This window comes from Salvelinus alpinus, chromosome 5, assembly GCF_045679555.1.
Source record: "Salvelinus alpinus chromosome 5, SLU_Salpinus.1, whole genome shotgun sequence".
In the NCBI taxonomy this organism is placed as follows: domain Eukaryota; kingdom Metazoa; phylum Chordata; class Actinopteri; order Salmoniformes; family Salmonidae; genus Salvelinus; species Salvelinus alpinus.
In genome coordinates, this window is record NC_092090.1 from 45,590,006 (window position 1) to 45,612,899 (window position 22,894).

The following is a 22,894-nucleotide window of genomic DNA, read 5'->3' on the forward strand; positions in this document are numbered from 1 at the left end:
ATCTGAAATAATGCAGAGATAGTTATTTCCATCCAGCCGAAGGGCAAATGTAAAGCCTTTATTCTTTCATGGAACATAAACAAGCCAAAACATGTCTCGCACCAAAGAGAGAGAAGTGACAATGTTGCACACTAACAGTACAGAGATTGGTTCATGTTTGACACAACTGGAGAGTATCGCACACACACCCTTCCCCTGAAGCTCCAGGGCCTTAGGCGTAGTACTGCAGGTTGGCCTTCTTCTTGGCCTGTACTTCTAAGATGCCTTCCATGTAGTCCTCATGATTGAGCTCAGTTGCCCCCCTGCGAAGGGCGATCATACCCTGGAAGAGAAAGAAAGTTAAATCCATGTTCTTGTCGTTCCTAAATGCATCTAGGTCACTATAGCTTTTTTTTTTAAGAAAATGGACAAATTAAGTCAACAGTTTCACCAGGGGAAAGGAAACGACGTAACTAATTTAGTTATTGGGCTGGTTTGTTCTTTCACAAATTTGTGCATGTTTAGTATGACTCACCGCCTCCACACACACTGCTTTGCACTGGGCACCATTGAAATCATCAGTGCACCTGGCCAGCTCCTCGTAGTTGACATCGGGACTGTGGGAACACCAATCAGATACTGAATAATACATGACAAACACTTCTGAGGAACCAGTGAGCTAAAGAGTATATTTAATTATGAAGCATAGTGGATTGGTCCGAACCTGACGTTCATCTTGCGTGAGTGAATCTGCATGATGCGGGCTCGTGCTTCCTCATTGGGCATTGGGAACTCAATCTTACGGTCCAGACGTCCAGAACGCAGCAGTGCGGGATCTAGGATATCCACCCTGTTAGTGGCAGCGATAACCTGGCAGAAGAGGATCAGAACGTCAAGGCGTCAGCGTACAATATAGTAGTCTGGCTAACACCTAACTCGAAGTCCTCCTAACCTCAGTCTGGAAAGAGTTGATGTTGTCGGCACGATACGTCGATAATGAAGGGGGCTGTGCTTTTACCAATCATTTCTCCTCCGTGCCTTTCTCACTCAAACACAGCCCCTGATCGCTACACTCTTCCATTACAACTGTTGGATTTTCAAACCCCGAGGAAAAATAAAACATTTGAGCGTGTTTAAAGTAACCGATCTCAGTCCTCTTTAAAATTAACTCTGTGGTAAAAGAAAAATAAACTTTGTATTCACACTGCCCTTGCCTTTGAATGAGGACTCAACTCTTTTGCCAGTTTATTTTGTGGTCGCACTCTAGGTTTTTACAAAGTGCAGGACCAGTCATTCCATCAGAACTTTATCGTACAGCTAGATATACCTACTCACATTTTGGAAGCTAGAAGAGAATTATAATCAGATTATAATATTATATTAACATGTCAATATTATTGGTAACAGAATATAAACTGCAGATTAAATAACGCTGTAATTGAAAATTGTACACCCAATGTAGGCTACCGCCCCTTTATTAACTAGCATTGACTTTGTACCCTATGTTGGGACCAAATGTGGTAGTCTTCTCACTAATCGAATAAACAGCTTATGAAAGTAGGTCTTCACGGGTACAAAAAACTGGACCCGTTCCGAAATGGATCTGTGGCTTTCCCACCCGACCCGATATGCATTAAAAATGTATTGTTAAACGGAGACCTGTTCCGAATGGACCCGAGTACAGTCTGACCCGTTCCGAAAAGGACCATGGCAAACAGACCAGTGCTGGTTTGGATCTGAGAGACCGTTCAGATCCGAGAGTAGAAAGAGAAACAATTAATCTTCTCCTTTCCCCCCTCTGATAACCAGGTGGTGAATCGCATCTCTGCATGTCTGGCAGACATATCAGTGTGGATGACGGATCACCACCTCAAGCTGAACCTCGGCAAGACGGAGCTGCTCTTCCTCCCGGGGAAGGACTGCCCGTTCCATGATCTCGCCATCACGGTTGACAACTCCATTGTGTCCTCCTCCCAGAGTGCTAAGAACCTTGGCGTGATCCTGGACAACACCCTGTCGTTCTCAACTAACATCAAGGCGGTGACCCGTTCCTGTAGGTTCATGCTCTACAACATTCGCAGAGTACGACCCTGCCTCACGCAGGAAGCGGCGCAGGTCCTAATCCAGGCACTTGTCATCTCCCGTCTGGATTACTGCAACTCGCTGTTGGCTGGGCTCCCTGCCTGTGCCATTAAACCCCTACAACTCATCCAGAACGCCGCAGCCCGTCTGGTGTTCAACTTTCCCAGGTTCTCTCACGTCACCCCGCTCCTCCGCTCTCTCCACTGGCTTCCAGTTGAAGCTCGCATCCGCTACAAGACCATGGTGCTTGCCTACGGAGCTGTGAGGGGAACGGCACCTCCGTACCTTCAGGCTCTGATCAGGCCCTACACCCAAACAAGGGCACTGCGTTCATCCACCTCTGGCCTGCTCGCCTCCCTACCTCTGAGGAAGTACAGTTCCCGCTCAGCCCAGTCAAAACTGTTCGCTGCTCTGGCACCCCAATGGTGGAACAAACTCCCTCACGACGCCAGGTCAGCGGAGTCAATCACCACCTTCCGGAGACACCTGAAACCCCACCTCTTTAAGGAATACCTAGGATAGGATAAAGTAATCCTTCTAACCCCCCCCCCCTTAAAAGAGTTAGATGCACTATTGTAAAGTGGTTGTTCCACTGGATATCATAAGGTGAATGCACCAATTTGTAAGTCGCTCTGGATAAGAGCGTCTGCTAAATGACTTAAATGTAAAAATGTAAATGTAGAAAGAAACCTCCAACTGGTCGCTGCCAGCGCCATCAATAAACAAGTGGTATTGGCCAAATTATCCAGTTAGGTGTCCTTATAAACATCCAATAACAAATTGCTATAAAACTATTCATTGTGTTTCAATGTTACGCATATTAAAAACTATTTTTTCCTAAAACAATAATTGTCTACCTCGCGGTTTAGCTGTTGGAGGTTTGAGCGCCAAATGCATCAGGACATTGCATGCATATAGGCATAGGCGTCCACTGTATGATAATTAATATATATATATTAATTAAGGGAGCCAAGCTTAGGCCTAGCCCTAGAGAAAGATAGAACTATGCCGGTGCCATGTTCCCGACACCGACTTCTTTACCCTAGTCAGATAGGCTACTACTGCTAAATAGATATGGGTGTACAGGAGGAGGCTAATTCTCGATCTGAATATTCTAAATGACGATAAGCATTATATTGTTAGATTAAAGGAGTAACTCTGGTAGGCATAAAACATTATCACCTCAACTGTTGGAGTGCCAGTGCGCACTGCCTTTTTAGGCCTGCAGTAGCTAAGCCTAATAATAACCATACCTTCGCAAAAAGTTGCTTAGCTTTATTAGGGTAATAAAAGTAAAGTCATTGTTTATAGGGAAAACACGAACAAGTTATTATATTGCGGCATTAAATTACATTTTGCCCTCTTTGGTTGATCCTTTTCACGCTTTTAGTGTGAAAAGCATAGTAGGCCTACCGGTAATTATATTATGGCAAACATTACAGCTGGAATTTAATTTGGCTAATGAAAATGGCTAAAAAGAAAAAAAGTTTAACGGGCTCGGCCTATATTGCAGCTATTATCAACAAAGGCAATACCTAATGTTGGCCTACCAAACGACAGCAATAGGCTAATGCTATTTCTTTTACAACAAGCATGTAATAATTATTAATGACTAAACAATTTAGAATAAATAAATGAGTTATAAAATTGTATCAAACTTGAATAGTGAGTCGCACACAGTCCATTTGGCCCCGCCAACATTCTTCTCATCTTAGTCCACTTCAATATTAAAACTTGTCAGCTTCTTTTCACTGTACTCTTTTTCCTCTAACTTTCATTTTACTTAAATGAAAGAGAACTCCCATCTTCACAATCAACAGTAGCCTAGTCCAATGCTCCTATAACACTCTCTCCTCAGTAACAGGCACCTGTGATGTGAGCAGCTGGAACCAGTTTCAGCTGGACATAAGCTATACGTTTTATTGAGTTGCAATTAGTTGACATAACAAGCTCACGCAGTTCTCATCACACAAACAATAAATTAACAGAGGACAGGTCCAATCGGGGTCCAGTTGGTAAATCAATTTTAATTACACATACCCAAGACCCGTAGCAATTATATCAGATCCGACCCGAGACAAAAGTCAGAATTTAGAACCCAGACCCTCTCTGGGTTTCGGGTCTGTTAGAATTTCAGGTCGGTTGGACCTGTGAAGAACTCTAGTCTAAAGAGAACATATTGCAAACAAATAATCTGAACATCGTGTCAGTATAAAACATATTTTGTAATGTCTGTGCATCCATGACAATCGCTAATCAATATCCAAAAACAACTTTTTTTCCACAAACCTGCACATCATCTCTCTTTTGTGGCACCAATGTGAGGGGTTATGTCACAGGAAATGGTGCTTTGTGTTCACATTGCCCTAAAACCCGAACCACGGAATTGAAGCAAACTGAACCTCTCGAGATGGTCTCAGTTCGGTTCACTTCGGGGCTCTTGAGGGGTCTGAGTTCCTTTGGAGTGTTCGCACTGCACAAATTCAGCGAAGAGAACCAATCGATAACGCATTTACAACGGTCTCCTATCCAGACCAGTACGTCACAGCTCTCCCTGCGCTCTGAGTCACGTCAGCCGGGCAAACAATATAGTGCCTCCTCATAGCATAGTGAAACAGCCAGTTCTCCTTAGGTACCAGGTCTCTTGGGTACCTCAAGTACAGCTGATTAAGAAAAAAATGTAAAGAACTGAGTAATACCTTAACTTGCATGTTGGGCTGGAACCCATCCAGCTGGTTGAGGAGCTCAAGCATAGTTCTCTGAACCTCCCTGTCACCTGCTTTCTCACTGTCAAACCTGGAGGAATCAAAAGGGATCAGAGGCTTGTGTCGATGCTATTAAAACAGCTATGAAAGCAACTGTGAAACTTCTCTTGTCGGTAGCTGGTTTACAGTGTGTAGGACTCATCCAGTTTACTGCACCACTCACCGTTTGGTTCCAATGGCGTCCAGCTCATCTATGAAGATGATAGAGGGGGCCTTCTCCTTGGCCAGGGCAAAGGCATCTCGGACCAGCTTGGCACCATCACCAATGAACATCTGGACCAGCTGTGGGCCAGCCAGCTTGAGAAATGTGGCCTGTAGTAGGATGAAAGATAAATAAATCAAATTCTGCCTGTCTACACAATTTTACCTAAAGCAGAAAAGGAGTTGACAATCCTGTACAAACAAATAATCCCTTGCTAAAATGCAAGCCATAAGGTCAATGTTTTGTTTTACCTTGGTCTGGGCAGCACAGGCCCTAGCCAGTAGGGTTTTCCCTGTGCCTGGGGGGCCATACATCAAAACCCCCTTAGGTGGCTGAATACCCAGGTTCTCAAACTTCTCCTTGTGGTTCATGGGCAGAACGATTGCTTCCACCAGCTGAAAGTCAAAAGAATATCATCACATGTTGTTAAAACTGCAATTACATTCACATTCGAGTGTCTAAAGAGATAAGATACAAATGATAATATCGGACCTCCTGGATCTGTTTGTCTAATCCACCAATGTCACTGTACTGTTCAGTGGGGCGCTCGTCCACCTCCATGGCTTTGACTCTGGAGTCATACTCCGTGGGCAGGGTTTCCAGGATCAAGTATGAGTCCTTGTTTACCCCCTGGTCATCACCACAGGGAAAGAGAAAAAGTGACACAAGCACAAACAAAAAATAAATCCATAGCTTGTTGAGCAGAGGGAGCTGCTATTCAAGAACACTCAAGTGAACATATAAGGGGTTTACCACGAGGTCTCCCGGCTTCAGTTTCTCTGCATCCACCAAGCCAATGACCGGGAGGAAGTATGTCTGCAAGAGCACAAAAGGGGCAACCGCTGTCAACTACAACTGCTGAATAACTCCTATTAATAACTGTTTTAATTTACTAAGAATGACACAGGAAAAGTACTGATCAAAATGCAGTTGAACTTGGGAGATCAGACCAGTGTTTCCTCTGGGAAAATTGGTAGCAGTGTGGGGAAAATGTCACGGAGGGGCTGATTTCTTTTATTTTGTTCTGGTGACTTAAAAAAAAAAAATTTTAGTCCAAAAGGAATGAAAAGAAAATTATGCTGATACCATCTAAAATATAATTAAAACCTCCAGAAATGACAAAAATAACATATTGGTAAAATTACATTTTTTTTTTTCATATTATCACCTGTAGCCCAACTGATGCAGTATAGTGGCTATAAATAAATAGGCTGAAGAACAGGTTTTCCTATCTGCATTTACCCTATTGGGCTAATCATCAAGCATCAGGTCAAATACCCACATTCTTTCAACCCCGTGGGTCGGCTCACAGTTCAGAACAATTACATGATGGTCGGAAACATTTTAAAATCAAGATAATACACATTTTAAAAACCCAGGAGTTTGTTGTGTTGCGAATTCCATTCTGTGAGCGGCGAGCCAGACATAAGGCTACCAGCCACGCATGCATTGAGTGTGGAGCCGGGAACTGTCCCTTATTTGTGTGGTGCTAAAACGTTCCCTCTCTCCACGTGATAATACAAAACTTTGCCAAGTTTACTTTCCCTGGATAGCCTAGCTCATGCGAAAATGGCTAACGTAGACCTAAGCGGAGAAATAAAAATAACAGTTACGATAAGGGAACAGGCTACAAAAATATAGTGGAAACGGTGCTGCACGAGTGAAATCCCTAGTTTGGAAGGACAACACAGTAGATGGATACACAGCCTGTAAGCAGGTAGGCCTATTGGTTTTAGATAATTCAGTTCATTATTACATTAATTCAGGCATTAGTTCATTATACCATACGCAGGCCATATAAAGTATAAACCGTTGTGGCTGGTAAAAGTTTTATTAGCCTACTAAATAAATAGCCTATTTTCACAGCCTATATTCAATTTTGGGAATTCCCTCCCTATGGCACTCGTAATTTGAACGCACCTCAAAAGGATTATTAATCTCGCATAGAACACAAAACAAGCCGACTAGGTAAATGGATAAACTATTCTATTATGGGGTTGTCAGACATTTCTATTCATTACTTGTTTGTTTGCAGAGGAAAAGTAAAGGTGGACTGTTCCAGCATCTTCAAAGTGCTCCTTGGAATAAATATGTTTTAATGTTCCATATTTTGTTGGCGTGGTGGCAATGATTTTGTTGGTGCGCAGCGCCACAGCTAAATGACTGCTGCAGAAAACACTGGATTGGACATATTCCTAGTTGTTACTTACCTGTCTTGTAGATGTTTTGATGACAGCACATTTGCCCTTCCTCTGGGAATCTAGATCAATGTTTGCTCCATCCTCCTCCTGGTCATTTGGGTCCACATCCAGAAGCTGCAAGACAGTTTTAAGACATCTCAAACCTAACCTGTGATGATCCAGACACTGTTGTATGGTCATAAACAGACAATTAGCTCAACACCCATCACAAAAGTGAGCTTCACAAGAATTGCGCTTTTGATACTAAACTGTTCAATACAATAAAACAATGTGGCACTGATACGAAAGTGTACATATTCCTTCATGATCCTACCTCGATGACATTGGAGACCAGGTAAGGCAGGGTCTTGTTCACTTTGATCTTCTCTGTGTTTTCTTTGATTTTGTCCTTCATGGCCTGCAGCTCATGGGTTACCCTCAATACCTCACTCTTCATGATCTACAACATGAGGTTCCAATTGAATGTATAGACCTAGGCACAACTTATTCATAATTTTCATATCATTTAAAAATTGGAAGGGTCAAGTATATAGGAGACATAACAGATAAGAAGTTGAAAAAAAGTAAGAATAGTGAGGGCCATCTGATACACCAATAGCAGGTAAAATGACTAGTTAGCTATCTACCTTTATTTCACTGTCCAGAAGACGTGTCCGCTGGACGATCTCTTCGGTGGACATTTTGAGGACTTCTTCGCCGATCCCATCCTATTGTTGACAAACAAAATTGTAATGTTATGATACAACGTAGCTATTTAGCTACTACCGTAGTTAAAATACAGTAATCATGACTCCTGGCTATAAGCTAACTAGCTGGCGGCTAATAGGACAAGCAAAATAGCCAGGCTAACGTTAGCTAACAACTTGCAGATATGTTTACGAATCTCAGTGTGTGTAACGTTAGTTACTAGCTAACAACGTTAAGTGACCAGAAAGTTGATAACTGTTAACAGGCTAAATACCAAGAAAAACATTTGTTTTATGTGACCAAGCTAACGTTAAGAAAATGTGCAAATTTCCTGTGTCACTGTCCCATCAATTTAACAGGCTAGCTAACGTTAGCTTGTAGCTATGCTAGCTGACATCAGGATAAGCTCTTTCGTTTATTGGATACATGTTAACTTCATAATTACGACCATATTCAAATAATAGATGTTGTAATCAAATTAAATTGATGAACACATTAAAATCTGTTAATTCAAGGAACAAACCTCCACCTCATCCCAAACTGATCTGTCATTCAGCGACGCCATCTTTCCGCTTGTCTTCGTCTTGGTAGTCGCTTCTACTTCTTCTTTGAGGTTAACCGGCAGACTACAACCGATGAGGTGTATTGCCGCCACCTACTGCACGGGTAGTGACTGAGATAAACGTTTTCCATTGCAGGAAAGGGGGAGAAAAAAACATCAGATACAATACAACAATGAAATAAATGTAAAAAAGAATCCCACTCCTATAGTCATAGTTCAAATCACAGCCCTACACAGGCTTAAGGGCCTGAGAGGACGAAACATTTGTCGACAGGATTCAGGTTAACATTTGCAAGGCTGCTGGGCCAGACTGACTATCAGGACGCCTACTCAGTCCCCGTGTCCAAGAACGCCAAGTTAACCTGCCTAAATGACTATTACCCCAAGAGCACTCACATCTATAGCCATGAAATACTTTGAAAGCCTCGTCATGGCTCACATCAACACCATCATCCTGTCTGGGATGATGGTGTTGATGTGAGCCCTGGATCCACTACAATTCGCATACCGCCCCAATAGATCCACAGATGTCGCAATCTCTATTGCACTGTACACCTCCCTCACCCACCTGGACAAAAGGAATAACTATATTGTAAAGTGGTTGTTCCACTGGATATCATAAGGTGAATGCACCAATTTGTAAGTCGCTCTGGATAAGAGCGTCTGCTAAATGACTTAAATGTAAATGTAAATGTATATACAGTGGGGAGAACAAGTATTTGATACACTGCCGATTTTGCAGGTTTTCCTACTTACAAAGCATGTAGAGGTCTGTCATTTTTATCATAGGTACACTTCAACTGTGAGAGACGGAATCTAAAACAAAAATCCAGAAAATCACATTGTATGATTTTTAAGTAATTAATTTGCATTTTATTGCATGACATAAGTATTTGATCACCTACCAACCAGTAAGAATTCCGGCTCTCACAGACCTGTTAGTTTTTCTTTAAGAAGCCCTCCTGTTCTCCACTCATTACCTGTATTAACTGCACCTGTTTGAACTCGTTACCTGTATAAAAGACACCTGTCCACACACTCAATCAAACAGACTCCAACCTCTCCACAATGGCCAAGACCAGAGAGCTGTGTAAGGACATCAGGGATAAATTGTAGACCTGTACAAGGCTGGGATGGGCTACAGGACAATAGCCGAGCAGCTTGGTGAGAAGGCAACAACTGTTGGCACAATTATTAGAAAATGGAAGAAGTTCAAGATGACGGTCAATCACCCTCGGTCTGGGGCTCCATGCAAGATCTCACCTCGTGGGGCATCAATGATCATGAGGAATGTGAGGGATCAGCCCAGAACTACACGGCAGGACCTGGTCAATGACCTGAAGAGAGCTGGGACCACAGTCTCAAAGAAAACCATTAGTAACACACTACGCCGTCATGGATTAAAATCCTGCAGCGCACGCAAGGTCCCCCTGCTCAAGCCAGCGCATGTCCAGGCCCGTCTGAAGTTTGCCAATGACCATCTGGATGATCCATAGGAGGAATGGGAGAAGGTCATGTGGTCTGATGAGACAAAAATAGAGCTTTTTGGTCTAAACTCCACTCGCCGTGTTTGGAGGAAGAAGAAGGATGAGTACAACCCCAAGAACACCATCCCAACCGTGAAGCATGGAGGTGGAAACATCATTCTTTGGGGATGCTTTTCTGCAAAGGGGACAGGACGACTGCACCGTATTGAAGGGAGGATGGATGGGGCCATGTATCGCGAGATCTTGACCAACAACCTCCTTCCCTCAGTAAGAGCATTGAAGATGGGTCGTGGCTGGGTCTTCCAGCATGACAACGACCCGAAACACACAGCCAGGGCAACTAAGGAGTGGCTCCGTAAGAAGCATCTCAAGGTCCTGGAGTGGCCTAGCCAGTCTCCAGACCTGAACCCAATAGAAAATCTTTGGAGGGAGCCGAAAGTCCGTATTGCCCAGCGACAGCCCCGAAACCTGAAGGATCTGGAGAAGGTCTGTATGGAGGAGTGGGCCAAAATCCCTGCTGCAGTGTGTGCAAACCTGGTCAAGAACTACAGGAAACGTATGATCTCTGTAATTGCAAACTAAGGTTTCTGTACCAAATATTCAGTTCTGCTTTTCTGATGTATCAAATACTTATGTCATGCAATAAAATGCAAATTAATTAATTAAAAATCATACAATGTGATTTTCTGGATTTTTGTTTTAGATTCCTTCTCTCACAGTTGAAGTGTACCTATGATAAAAAATTACAGACCTCTACATGCTTTGTAAGTAGGAAAACCTGCAAAATTGTCAGTGTATCAAATACTTGTTCTCCCCACTGTAAGTATGCTGTTCATTGGCTACAGCTCAACATTCAACACCATAGTCCCCATCCAGCACACCCCCACCCACATCGATGGGGCTGTAGTGTAGCGGGTTGAGAGCTTCAAGTTCCTCTGTGTCCACATCACTAAGGAATTAACATGGTTCACACACACCCACACAGTTGTGAAGTAGGCATGACTGTGCCTCTTCCCCCTCAAGAGGCTGAAAAGATTTGACATGGGCCCTCAGATCCTTAAAAAAAGTCTACAGCTGCACCATTGAAAGGATCTTGACTGGTTGCATCACCGTTTGGTATGGCAACTACAAGGCACCCGACCACTAGGCGCCGCAGAGGGTGGTGAGTACAGCCCAGTACATCACTGTATTGTCCCTTTTTTGCACTGACTTGCACACTCACACATACTTACACTGAAACCTAACTCACACATACACTTTTCTTGCACCAACTCTCCTGCACTGACTCTATGTGCACACTAGACTCTACCCACACACGCCACATACCTGTACTTAGACTGACACCCCAACACACACACACACACACTGCATATACGTTCACAAACACATAACACACACACACATGCATACTGACACCACACACACACACACACACACACACACACACACACACACACACACACACACACATACAGTACGCTGCTGCTACTGTCAATTATCTATCCTGTTGCCTAGTCACTTTACCCATGCCATATGTACATCGCTACCTCAATTACCTTGTATTACTGCACATCAACTCTGTACTCTTTCTCCCTGTTTATAGACATATTATTTTTACGCCTACTCGATAATGTTATTTATTCCTCCTATTTTTAACTCTGCATTGTTGGAAAAGGATCAGTAAGTAAGCATTTCACTGTTAATCTACACCTGTTGTTTACAAAGCCTGTGACAAATAACATTTTATTTTAATTTATTTGATTGTAATGCTTCTGCTGTAACATCTCTTAGGTCCAAAAAATGTTCAGCCAGAATCACTATGATGCCTATTTTCTCCTATTTCCTCTTTGTTTGCGCTGTGCTGTTTATAACCAATAAAATAAACGATACAAAGTGCAACTTTTTAACATACAACATGTCAGGATCCGGGGCGAGGAACATTTAATGGTGTCTCTAATCCACCTACCATGGTTTATTCAAAATTGTTCCTTTCTTCCGCTCTTCTCACCACCTTTGGCAGCCTGGTCTCATAGACTAGATGTAACATAGTAAATGTAAATCCGTAACTCTCAAATTAATATGATATGTTATGTTTGGCATGGTGGTTGGTCGGGGTGGATGGTGTTTGATCGGGGGGGATGGGTGGACTTATAACGCGTGTTCGAATCTCATCACGGGCAACTTTAGCATTTTAGCTAATTAGCAACTTTTCAACTACTTGCTTCTTTTTAACTACTTAGTATGTTAGCTAACCCTTCCCCTTACCCTAACCTTAACCCTTTTAGCTAACCCTTCCCGTAACCTTAACCTTAACCCTTTAGCCTAACTCCTAACTCCTAGCCTAGCATCAATCACCTAGCCACCTAGCTAACATTAGCCACAACAAATTGGAATTCGTAACATATCATTAGTTTTGCAAATTCGTAACATAGGATACGAATTGTAATTCGTAACATATCATATGAAATGGATGATGGACATCCACAAATTAATACATAACATATGAAATGTAACACATACTACAGTTTTTTCCAACTGCTTACACACAAAATCTTTTCATGTCACACGATTTTTGAAATCTCTCACTCAAAGTGCAAAACTACACACCAAATATCCAAAACCATAAGCTATTTCTCAGCCTTTGACTCAGTTGTCAATTGCATAAAACACTTTTTTCAAAACACAATTCTCTACCTAAAACACAAAAATCTAACAGGAAGTGACTTGCTTTCCTTTTCCAAACACAACCAATCAAAAAGCTACACTTATTCACCAGGTCAAACACACACTCCTCACATGTGCAAACACTAATAGCTTAACTGATCACTAACCAATCACTGCTTTACTGTAGTTTAGGCCTATAAATAGGTCAAAGGTCAGATTACCTGTTTTGAACAATGGATGCCAACAATGGACAGAGAGCAAGAGGACTAGGAGGGAGAGGAAGAGGACGAGGGCAAAGAAGAGAAGGAAGGAGAGCCATCTCTGATGAGATTAGGGCAACACTTGTTGATCAAGTGATCAACCACGGTTTGACCATGAGAGAAGCTGGACTGAGAGTCCAGCCCAACTTGAGTCGATTTACAGTGGCGTCCATAATTCAAACCTCTAAGCCATCCATTTACTGCACTGCATTGAATGAATGAGGTTGGTTATCATGCTGTACTACCTTTTTTTGTACATTGTTTACAGTTCCTATGCTGAACACATACTGTGTTTGAATTCTGTACAGAGTGGAATGGCAAAGACATCATGGAGGACGAGGACGCTTGTTTACAGATGTACAAGAGACTGCAATTATAAATATGGTTTTGGCTAACAATGCAATTAGGATTCGAGAGATAAGAGACCATATCTTGAATAACGACACCATATTTAACAACATCAATGATGTAAGCCTGTCGACCATACAACGCATCCTCCAACGGCACCGAGTGACGATGAAACAACTTTACAAGGTGCCATTTGAGAGAAACTCTGACAGTCAAGAATATGCGACATGACTTTGTAGAGGTATGTATGCAACACTACCTCCAGTACTTCAGACATACCATATTTACTCATCTGTATATCCTTTTGTCTGTTACAGAGAGTATTGGAGCTGGATGCCCATGTAATTCGCCATTAATTTATTCATGTGGATGAGGTTGGCTTCAACCTCACCAAAACCAGGCGCCGCGGAAGAAATGTAATAGGACAGAGGGCAATTACCAATGTCCCTGGACAGCGTGGGGGTAATATAACTATGTGTGCTGCCATCACTCAAAACGGGGTCCTCCATCACAATGCCACACTGGGTCCGTACAACACCGGCCATATGCTCACTTTTCTGGATGCAATTTACACAATGCTTGTCCCTGATCCAGATCAGGAGCCTGCTAGATTTGTGGTTTTATGGGACAATGTTAGTTTTCACCGGGCTGTTCTGGTCCAAAACTGGTTTGCCACCCATCCACAATTTGTAGTTTTGTACCTACCCCCATATTCACCTTTTCTAAATCCCATAGAGGAATTCTTCTCAGCCTGGCGCTGGAAAGTGTATGATCGCCAACCCTATGCCTGCATGCCGCTTCTCCAGGCAATGGAGGACGCATGTGGGGACATAGAGGTTGCCTCTGTCCAAGGTTGGATACGCCATGCTAGGAGATACTTACCTATGTTTGGCAAGAGAAAACGTATCTTGTGATGTGGACGAAGTATTGTGGCCAGACCCAGGCCGGAGAAGAGATGAAGCTTAGCACTGGTGACTGCCCCCCCCCTACCAATTCCTGGACTGCCCCCCCAGGACCCCACAAACACAATTGTGTTCTTTACTGTATTCTAAAGAATATACTTTTGGTTTACATATGTTTATGGTTTTGTTGTATGCTACTGTATACAACAGTAATGTTTGGCCTAATAAATATTTTCTGTTTCTACATTGCATTGGTGTTTACAGTGTACTTGTTACCCCTCTCAGCAGATTACTTTCACTGTAGAACATTGTATTGAAATGTAGATATAAGCCTATGAAAGACCAAAGAGCTTTAGATTTAGAACAACAGTGTTTACATGGTGTATCCAAAAATGTACTATTATGAAAGCAGTGTTTGCCATTTGATGCAAATGCTTCATTCTGACATGTGTTTATGGCATTTTGAATGCAGTGTTACATTTTGAAGGAGATGTGAGGCATTTTGCATTTTGTGTGTGCAGTTTTGGGAATTGTGTGTAGAGAGTTTTGAAAACGTGTGTAAGCAGTTGGAAAAAACTGTAAATGGAGTGTCTTGGTTTACATACAGAATACTACGAAATACTAAAACCAGGTTGCCTCCAATGCCACATCTAGTCAAGCTTCCTCAATGAAAGTTTGGCCCTAAAGATTCTGCATTAATGCAATCTTATGAGTCACAAAGGAACACATCATTCACATCCTTAACTGAAAAGCTCCCTCTGGCTCGTGTGTGTGTGTCAGGGAGAGTGCCATGTGTCTCTGTGAGAAACTATGAGCTGTACCAGTTCCATGGCTAAAGGATTTCATTTGGCAACAAAATTTCTGCCGCCTCCACCTCAGCGGGACACATAATTCTCATGGACTGGAGTAAGCTTGTGTGAACATCACTGTCCTTAACATAGAAGCATTCATTTTATTGCACTACACTTAGAAAAAAAGGGATACTACATTCACAATTCTTAGTATTCAAATGTAATGTGTATTTCATACTTATTGTTATGCAGCTATAGTACCAGTCAAAAGTTTGGACACAAGTTTGTCCAAACTTTTGACTGGTACTGTATATCAAACAATATATACAGAAAACCCATCTTTTGGCTTGGTAGCACAAAATATACATTTTTTTTATTGCCAGTGTCTTTCTAGAAGGTCTCCTATCTCCTTGGAAGAAATGACAGTTTTTCAATCAAACACATTCCCAGTGGAATTTATTGAGTTTATGTATCTCCTGAGGGGTTATGTGAATACAGTAAGGGTTGCACATTTCCCAGGATATCCGTCTGTTTATTGGTATCCTCTTCCGACTGAGGTTCCACAGCACTCCTACCCTCCTCTCAGTCTCTGCCATGCCTCACGTCATCCTTCCCCTCAATTCCATCTCCTGTTTCCTTGCGTGTTCCAGAAGGAATTGCAGAACTCCGGCTGGCCTGTTCCCTATTGTCATCATCTACTGTCATTGGACTCCCACACCTACCCCTGCACCACAACCACTGCAGTAAGGCCCGGCAGCGCTTCCGAAAGGCCACATCACAACAAGCATATAGAAGGGGGTTGAGGCAACTATTGACATACCCTAGACAGGTAGCATAGGGGTGAGCTGCAACCAGAGTCCGGTCAAATGGGCAGGAGTAGGGCAGCAGCTCTAAATCCACGAGCATGGAAAGTGTTTTGTTGGCATGAAAGGGAAGCCAGCAGAGGAAGAAGGCTAGCACTAAGGTGATGATAACTCGCAAAAGGCGGCGTTGGCGTTGACGGTCGGGGCGAGGACCCTGTCCAAAATGGCGGCTGAGGAGGCGGCCTAGGGAGCAGTAGCATATCAATAAGATGATCAGAGGCAACAGAAAGCCAACCAAGGTGGATTTAAGTCCTAGAGCCGCTGTCCACAGTAGCTCTGCCTGCTCCCTGTCATCTTCCTCCAGCTCTGCTGAGATCAGACCAGAGTAGTCCATCATACAGGAAGATATGAACATGGGCATGTGATCATGATCTGAGTGTTCCTCTTCCTCAGCTGTCTGCCAGTCTTCTTCATACTGACCCCCTACATCCACCTCCCTTACAGTCCTCAGTAGCAGCGCAGGAAGAGCAAGGATACCTGCCACCACCCAAACGCTCCCCACTACCCAAGCAGCTCGGCAGACTCCACTCCCCTGGGCCCTACTGGACCGCCGTCGGCCAGCAATAACCCAGTAACGCTCCATGCTCAGGACCGTGAGGGAGAACACACTGGCATACATGTTGAGGGCCACTAAATAGCTGCTGACTTGGCAAAGAGGCTTGCCAAAGGGCCAGTGGTAGTCTAGTGCTGTGTGGGCTGCCCATAAGGGCAGGGTTAGCACAAAAGCCAGGTCTGCTGCTGCCAGGCTGGCAATGAGTGAGTCAGTAAGGGAACGAGAGGAGTCAGGCAACTTGGGGGTAGAAATCCTTCCAGATTGCTGAAGACGCCGATGGGTGCAGGTCCCCACGCCGGCTGATTTACCCTCAGGTCGATCCAGGTATGACCAGAGGACAAGCCCATTTCCCAGGGAGCCCAAAACAAATACCAGGAGATAGACTGAGGGTATGATTACCCATGTGGGTCTCCATTCTCTGTAGTCGCACTGGTGAAACGGGGGCGGAGAGGGGGATGCTGAGGGCAGCAGCTCAGAGTCCGACATAAATGGGATGGGCAGAGTGGATAAATGTGAGAGTCTATGACCAGCCACTGTCTCTTGTTGCAGGGTTAAGAAAATTATATTTTTTCTCTTGTTTTCAATGTTTCCAGGTCAATGTCTCTGCTTTTATGACAACTTCTGTGTTTAGTCTTGTACACAGCATCTGAAGGAAAAAAAAGATTTAAAAAAAAAAGCATATATATATATATACACATCCACTGTATATATATTGTATGCCATATAACAGGAACCTAGAACTTAGGGGGTTGACAGAATCACCATCGGTCAAGTAAATAAGAATCTAGTGTTTGACAAGAAGACTATGTACATCAAATAACAATATGTACGTAAATGTTTACAAGGCTTACCTCAACACTTGAAGATCAGGATCTTCTTCTTCTGAACTTGTTGAAAACGGACTTTAGTGACGATAGCCTGTTCCCATATTCCACTGAAACCACTCTTCTCTTGTCTCAGGTCCTTTTTGTCCAGGCTTGGAGGTGTGTCTCACTAGTGCTCTGTGAATCCCCCTGCTCCAGATATAGTAGATCTCCCTGTCCCTCAGCCCCTCCCACTCCCCTGCTCTCCTCTTCTCGGACCACCCCAGAGAAGCTTTGTGAGACCTGCAAACAGACCTCATTATCCCTGTCCCACAGTACACACTAACTGTGCACAAATATAACAAAATATACACAATGTATACCTACCGAGACTCTCCTTTGCATAATGTCTGAACAATGCCAGTCACATTGAAGCCTAAAAGACAATAAGAGTTGCAAACATTAAACCGTCTGTTAATATATGCTCACCAGGGCAAATACAAGCCGAAAATGTGGGGCACATACAATATAAGTCTGTGCTGTTGTCTTGATGATACTCAGGGGAGTACTAACATTTGAATTTCTGGGAATCTCCAAGGTCAGGATGGCTGTGTATCCTGTTTTAGACTAGTGACTTACTATGCCAGCAAACTTTTGGGGCATTTTAATAAAGAAATAGATCCAATAAGTGCTTCAGCAGAAAATAAAGAAATGTTAATAACAGGTTAATAACACTAGGTTAACACATAAATCCTACTATTGTTACTACTGTCAATATGGACATACACATAATTGTGTCATACTGTACAGCCTTCAGTTGTTCCTATGTCCTGGAAACTGACTAACAGTTCATTCCTGTAATAATGTGTCTCTACAGGCTTGGACAGCATCATGATTTGACCCGAAGGGTTACAATTTTATTTGCTAGTTGTGATGGCACACATCTGTTGCCAGAGCATCCCACATTCTTTTCATTTAACAGTAAATAGCACAAACATTGAGGCGTCTTACACAACACTGGGCCCTATGTCTGTGGTCTGGAGAGTGAAAAGACCACGTCAATAGAGGATGAGTACCTTTGAGTTAAGACTGTGGCATGTCGTTAGCATAACCAATGGGCCAATGGTTTATAGGATGTCACTGTGACACTGTGTAAATATTGAAACACCACTTTCTCCTCTCAAATGTGTGAAAGAACAACATGTGGCCACATCTTGTCCCCAGAATGGTTTATCTCAGCAACTTTTTCTGAAACACTGTGATTTAGGCTTATTCTGGCAAATTAGGTTGCTCACATTGATACCCAGCATTTATGAAGGAATATTTCAAATCTCAGGTCCAAGTTTTGAAAATTGCATTTGACAAATTCTACTTGACACAGGCCAAGGGCCATAATGCATTTTGTTGCTGTGCTCTGTATCGTTGGTTACTGTATTAATCGCTGTTGATCATGCTATTTAGAAAAGTATCAAGTATCAGGCATCAAGACACCAAGTAAAAGCTGTTTGATAGTGCCCACTCAAGCCATACTAACTTGTAACCTCTTAACAATGCACCAAAACCAAGTTCCTACCACTGTGTCCTTTTTACTCCTTTATTTGCTATTGCTCTGCTTTCTCACTTACTTCCCTTCTTGTTCTCTGCTATTTGGCTCATCCAGCTGTCCAAACAGGATGACATTTATGAAGGGCATGGGGTCAAACAGTAGGGTATGGGGGAATATGGCCTCTGGCATCTCTCTACCAGGTAAATGATAAGCCATGGATGTTGTCATAGTTAAGGACCTTGGATTTGGCTGTAGTATGGATATGTAAAGCCAACTCTGTGACAAACTCCCGCACAACAGAACGTATCAGTAGGAGTGTAAAAGGAAATGGGAAAATAATTCTGAATGGATTACATGCACTAATTTCAAAATCCGAGTTCCCAGACTGCCATCCAGGTAGGCATTTTGGGAGATCAAATTCACCGGATAACATGAAACCATTCTGCAAATGTTCTGTACGATGCATTTCTCAATGCTTGCTCAGTTTAACTCTTAATTAACATACTACAATTAATGGAGTATTTAACACATTTTGAGATCCTGCCTTGTTCATAAAAGTCTATAATCAACAATTTTGCTGAGATATTAGCATACATTTTGAAACAAATTTCTGAAACACATATCTCTAATCACATTCAAGAACATGCTATTTTCACTTATAAGATACACCACTAGCTCACTACTACAGGGACTCCTTGGGTTATGCTGTAGATTAGGAAAATGAATAATTATGCCAGTCTGCACTGCTCTTCTAGCTCCTTTTTCTAACCGAAGATGCTGAGAACTTTACAAAACAAACTCCATTCATCAATACTAAAGAGTGTTGTAGTCCACTGTCAAACGATGCTATAAATTCCTCTGAATCAAAACATGAGGGTAAACAGAGTAAACATGAAGGCAGCCTTCTGACAAATAAATGTCTTATTTGGCAGTATTTCTTTTTATTTGCCAGAGATTAAAATAAAAAGACAACCCCATCCACGTGAAATATTTCATCCAAAAAAAGGTCTTTACTGTGCCCTTTAAAAAAGACAGGTTGGTTTAATAGATTCCTATTAAACAGGAAAAGCAATGTTATGTAACAGGGTATGCCGCTAGGCAGTATAAGAGCAGTGAAGGCATTGTGTGTGAACAAACGTCTCTCCCAAATGGATCAACCTTCAGTTCTAAATTCCACATCATGAATTCTACAGTATTTGCATTTTCAATTATACAATACTTTGTCCACTCAATCACAGACACACAAAAACTCAAAACATTTCTCAAATGATCCCTTACATTTAAGCACATTACAGTAACTTTGGCCGGCAAACTATAGACAACCTATAGTAAACCCCCTTAGATGGAAATTGTTAAGTGCCAAAAGTCTATTTTACTAGCCTCAAAAGAGGATTGTTTGAATGATACACCCTTTTCAAACTTATGAGCTGTGAGCACGTTTCTTATTTTCAGACTTGGGCTGAAGCACAAAGCATTGGTAATCAACAAATAGGTTATCATAGAAAGCTTTAAAAATCCAATTAGTGCAAAGAGTCAAATTCGATATCAGAAATGTGCAGCAGTAAATCAGGCAAATACTAATACGGCAGAATTTCAGCATGAGCCATTAACCCATATCTTCCTGCTTGCCGTTCCATCAGTGGCTTCTGTTCAGTCGAATGGCAGCATTAGAGCTTCTAAGGCGTAAGTGTGAGGAGAGGTTAGTGCATACACCACCACATCACTGCCAATGAGGCAAGAAGGCCCAGCAAGGGCTTGCCAGTACCAATGGATGCGGCTCCGTTGCATAGATCACCGGTGCAACATTTGTAGTAGAAGTTTGGTACAGCTGGGAACATCTGGGCCAGTCGATTGTAGTCGCAGTCAGAGTACTTGACGCACTGCCGATACGTCTGTCCCCCTGTGCCAAAGAACATAGGAGTTACAGGGTAACGCAGAGACATGGAGGATTTTCATAATTTGTTTCAGATTACACATTTTACTGCACCTCTCTCAGTCAGTGTCAGGCAGGCATCATCATAACTACAGTCCTGTGTTTTTGTGCAGCTCCCTGTGTAATCCTTGCATTTGACACAGAGGATGGCAGAGCCTGAGAACACAAGGTGAGACACTTAGCCCTTCTCATGACTCTGAGCATTTCACATTTGATCAAATCCCAGCAGCTAATCAAAAGGGAAGTGGAGTGATTCATCTGGAAAAACATGTATCCTTGATTGCAAGACAGTTTTGGAAAACTTTAACACTCAACTTGATTATCATCCAAAAATAACTTCACAAATACAAAACATAAACTTACTGTTTTACCACAAATTTCCACAGTGTTTGTATTGCACTTCCTGAGCTACGCAAAAACACTTCTGTGGGAATCTTAAACCAGCGCACAGTAAATGCATCTTTTGTATTTGTAAAATGATTTTCGGGTGCTATGAAAGTACAGCTTGAGGTTTCCAAAACCGTATTGCATGCAGTGATTATTAACGGTTAGACAGAGCATTGTAAATGCGAACCCTATGGCTATACGGCCTTCAGTTCGAGAGCTAGGCGAGACTCAACAGTATCAAAAGAACCAACTTCAATGACAGTGTGAAGACAACAAAAATGAATGCTTACCCAATCCAAATATTGCAAAAAAGAACACTAAGCATATCCCAGAATAATTGTTCATGATTTTGATTTTTGCTGACTGTCACGCCTGGAGAGAAAAAAAAGAGACAAGAATCATTTAAAGCTGCAATCCTTAGTTGATACATCAATTTTTGGATTTATAAATGATATATACCAATTAATTCTTGAAGAATAACATAAATGCCTCATAAGCTTAGTTCAACTGTTGTACACCATCAGAGCCCAAAATATAAACTTGTTTTAATCTGTATCAGTATGTTTCCTTCATAGTTTGTTCACCATCTTTTTAAATAGGCAGCTAATTTGTTTTCAGCACTTATCAGCACTTTCATTTCTCTGACTGATCAAAAATAGTTATGATGGCTCTCTCTTGTCCCTACGAATTCCGGATAACACACAAATGTATTGCCTATGGGCCATGCCTTGTTAAAACACTGCAGAGATGAGACAGCTTTATAGTTCTATATGCATATGATATTGATATTGTTTACAGTAACCTGACCAACAAAGTAGCTAGTAATGGCCAAACAACTTGATCAACTGGCCGTACTAAAGTTAAATTAACTACAGTATCTATGCATGCTAGATAGCCAACCACATCACATTAACTCTCAAATAGCTACGTTAGTTCATACATTGTTCATATTTTTGGTTCAAATACACTTATAGTTATTGTTAAGTAATTATTATGAAGCTGGACATTTTTAACGAAAGAGGTATTTACTTACCCTGCTTCATCGAACAACGAGAGCAAAATGACAAGCAAGCGCTTCGGAACCCCAAATAACCATGGCCCCTCCCCATTAGAAAATAAACTGACCACTACTGGGGAGCGTGGTTCGGCGGTGACCTTATTTTATCCAGATTGGTGGTGACACACCAACCTATTAAATACATTCAGTATTATTCTAGGTATGATGTTATATTCAGGGTAGAACAATTTCATTTTCCTGATACTGTATGAGGAAGCATTAGTAATTTAATGACTGAATAATTATTTATTCATCTACATATGACATGAACCATACTAAGCTCGAGGTTGAAATGCATTTCAAAATGGCCAACTATTTGGGCCGAAACGCCTATCTTCAGGTAGACTAACTGATTACCCCACAACTGTCTACACCTGTCTGTTTCAGAAAATTAATATCAGGGCAAATTTAACAGCTGGGTTGTACAATGCATCCTTGGAATGTGCTATATTCATTGGAATAGAGGACAAAATGAACTGAAACTGACAACTGTAATACAGTTGTCATATCAGACTGAATGCTAGTCATAAGAAAGACCAACTTATTGCACCCTACTTTACATTAGTTATCATGACATGAATGGGTGAAATGAGGCTATTGGTTGACACCAGTAGGCCAACACAACAGCTGAACAAAGGAACATTGGTCGGGCCACAACAGAGACCACTTGAGGAATATCTGGCAACATCAAGACACATTCCAAAACAAACAATAGACAATTGTGAGCTTGTCTCAGTATGCCATTTGTGTGGTATCACCCTTGTTATTTTAATGAAACAATTTGATGAATTTCTTTGTGAATTGTGCTTTCAACCTGACACA

The 22,894-nt window shown here is 42.1% G+C and overlaps 3 protein-coding genes across 4 annotated transcripts; all 3 read right to left on the bottom strand.

Moving 5' to 3' along the window:
- Positions 1-22: 22 nt before the first annotated feature.
- On the bottom strand, positions 23-8,600 carry psmc3 (proteasome 26S subunit, ATPase 3). Of its 2 annotated transcripts, none has more exons than XM_071399962.1 (12): positions 8,440-8,600; positions 7,856-7,936; positions 7,543-7,668; positions 7,239-7,343; positions 5,782-5,844; positions 5,521-5,658; positions 5,280-5,423; positions 4,990-5,138; positions 4,761-4,857; positions 704-849; positions 515-596; positions 23-322 (listed from the first exon to the last, which is right to left on the bottom strand). In XM_071399962.1, the coding sequence occupies exons 1-12, from the start codon at positions 8,479-8,481 to the stop codon at positions 212-214; spliced, it is 1,284 nt and encodes a 427-aa protein (XP_071256063.1). In that variant the 5' UTR covers positions 8,482-8,600; the 3' UTR covers positions 23-211. The 2 variants fall into 2 exon arrangements, with proteins under 2 accessions (XP_071256063.1, XP_071256064.1); XM_071399963.1 differs by having other exon boundaries at positions 8,446-8,580.
- A 6,484-nt stretch (positions 8,601-15,084) lies between these two features.
- aplnr2 (apelin receptor 2) lies at positions 15,085-17,352 on the bottom strand. The gene is made up of 2 exons (XM_071402080.1): positions 17,198-17,352; positions 15,085-16,992 (listed from the first exon to the last, which is right to left on the bottom strand). Exon 2 carries the CDS (start codon positions 16,830-16,832, stop codon positions 15,513-15,515), a length of 1,320 nt encoding a protein of 439 aa, XP_071258181.1. The 5' UTR covers positions 16,833-16,992; positions 17,198-17,352; the 3' UTR covers positions 15,085-15,512.
- A 2,262-nt stretch (positions 17,353-19,614) lies between these two features.
- On the bottom strand, positions 19,615-22,165 carry cd59a (CD59 molecule (CD59 blood group) a). Its single transcript, XM_071399974.1, has 4 exons — positions 22,049-22,165; positions 21,306-21,387; positions 20,683-20,784; positions 19,615-20,595 (listed from the first exon to the last, which is right to left on the bottom strand). Exons 2-4 carry the CDS (start codon positions 21,358-21,360, stop codon positions 20,396-20,398), a joined length of 357 nt encoding a protein of 118 aa, XP_071256075.1. The 5' UTR covers positions 21,361-21,387; positions 22,049-22,165; the 3' UTR covers positions 19,615-20,395.
- Between the last annotated feature and the right edge of the window lie 729 nt (positions 22,166-22,894).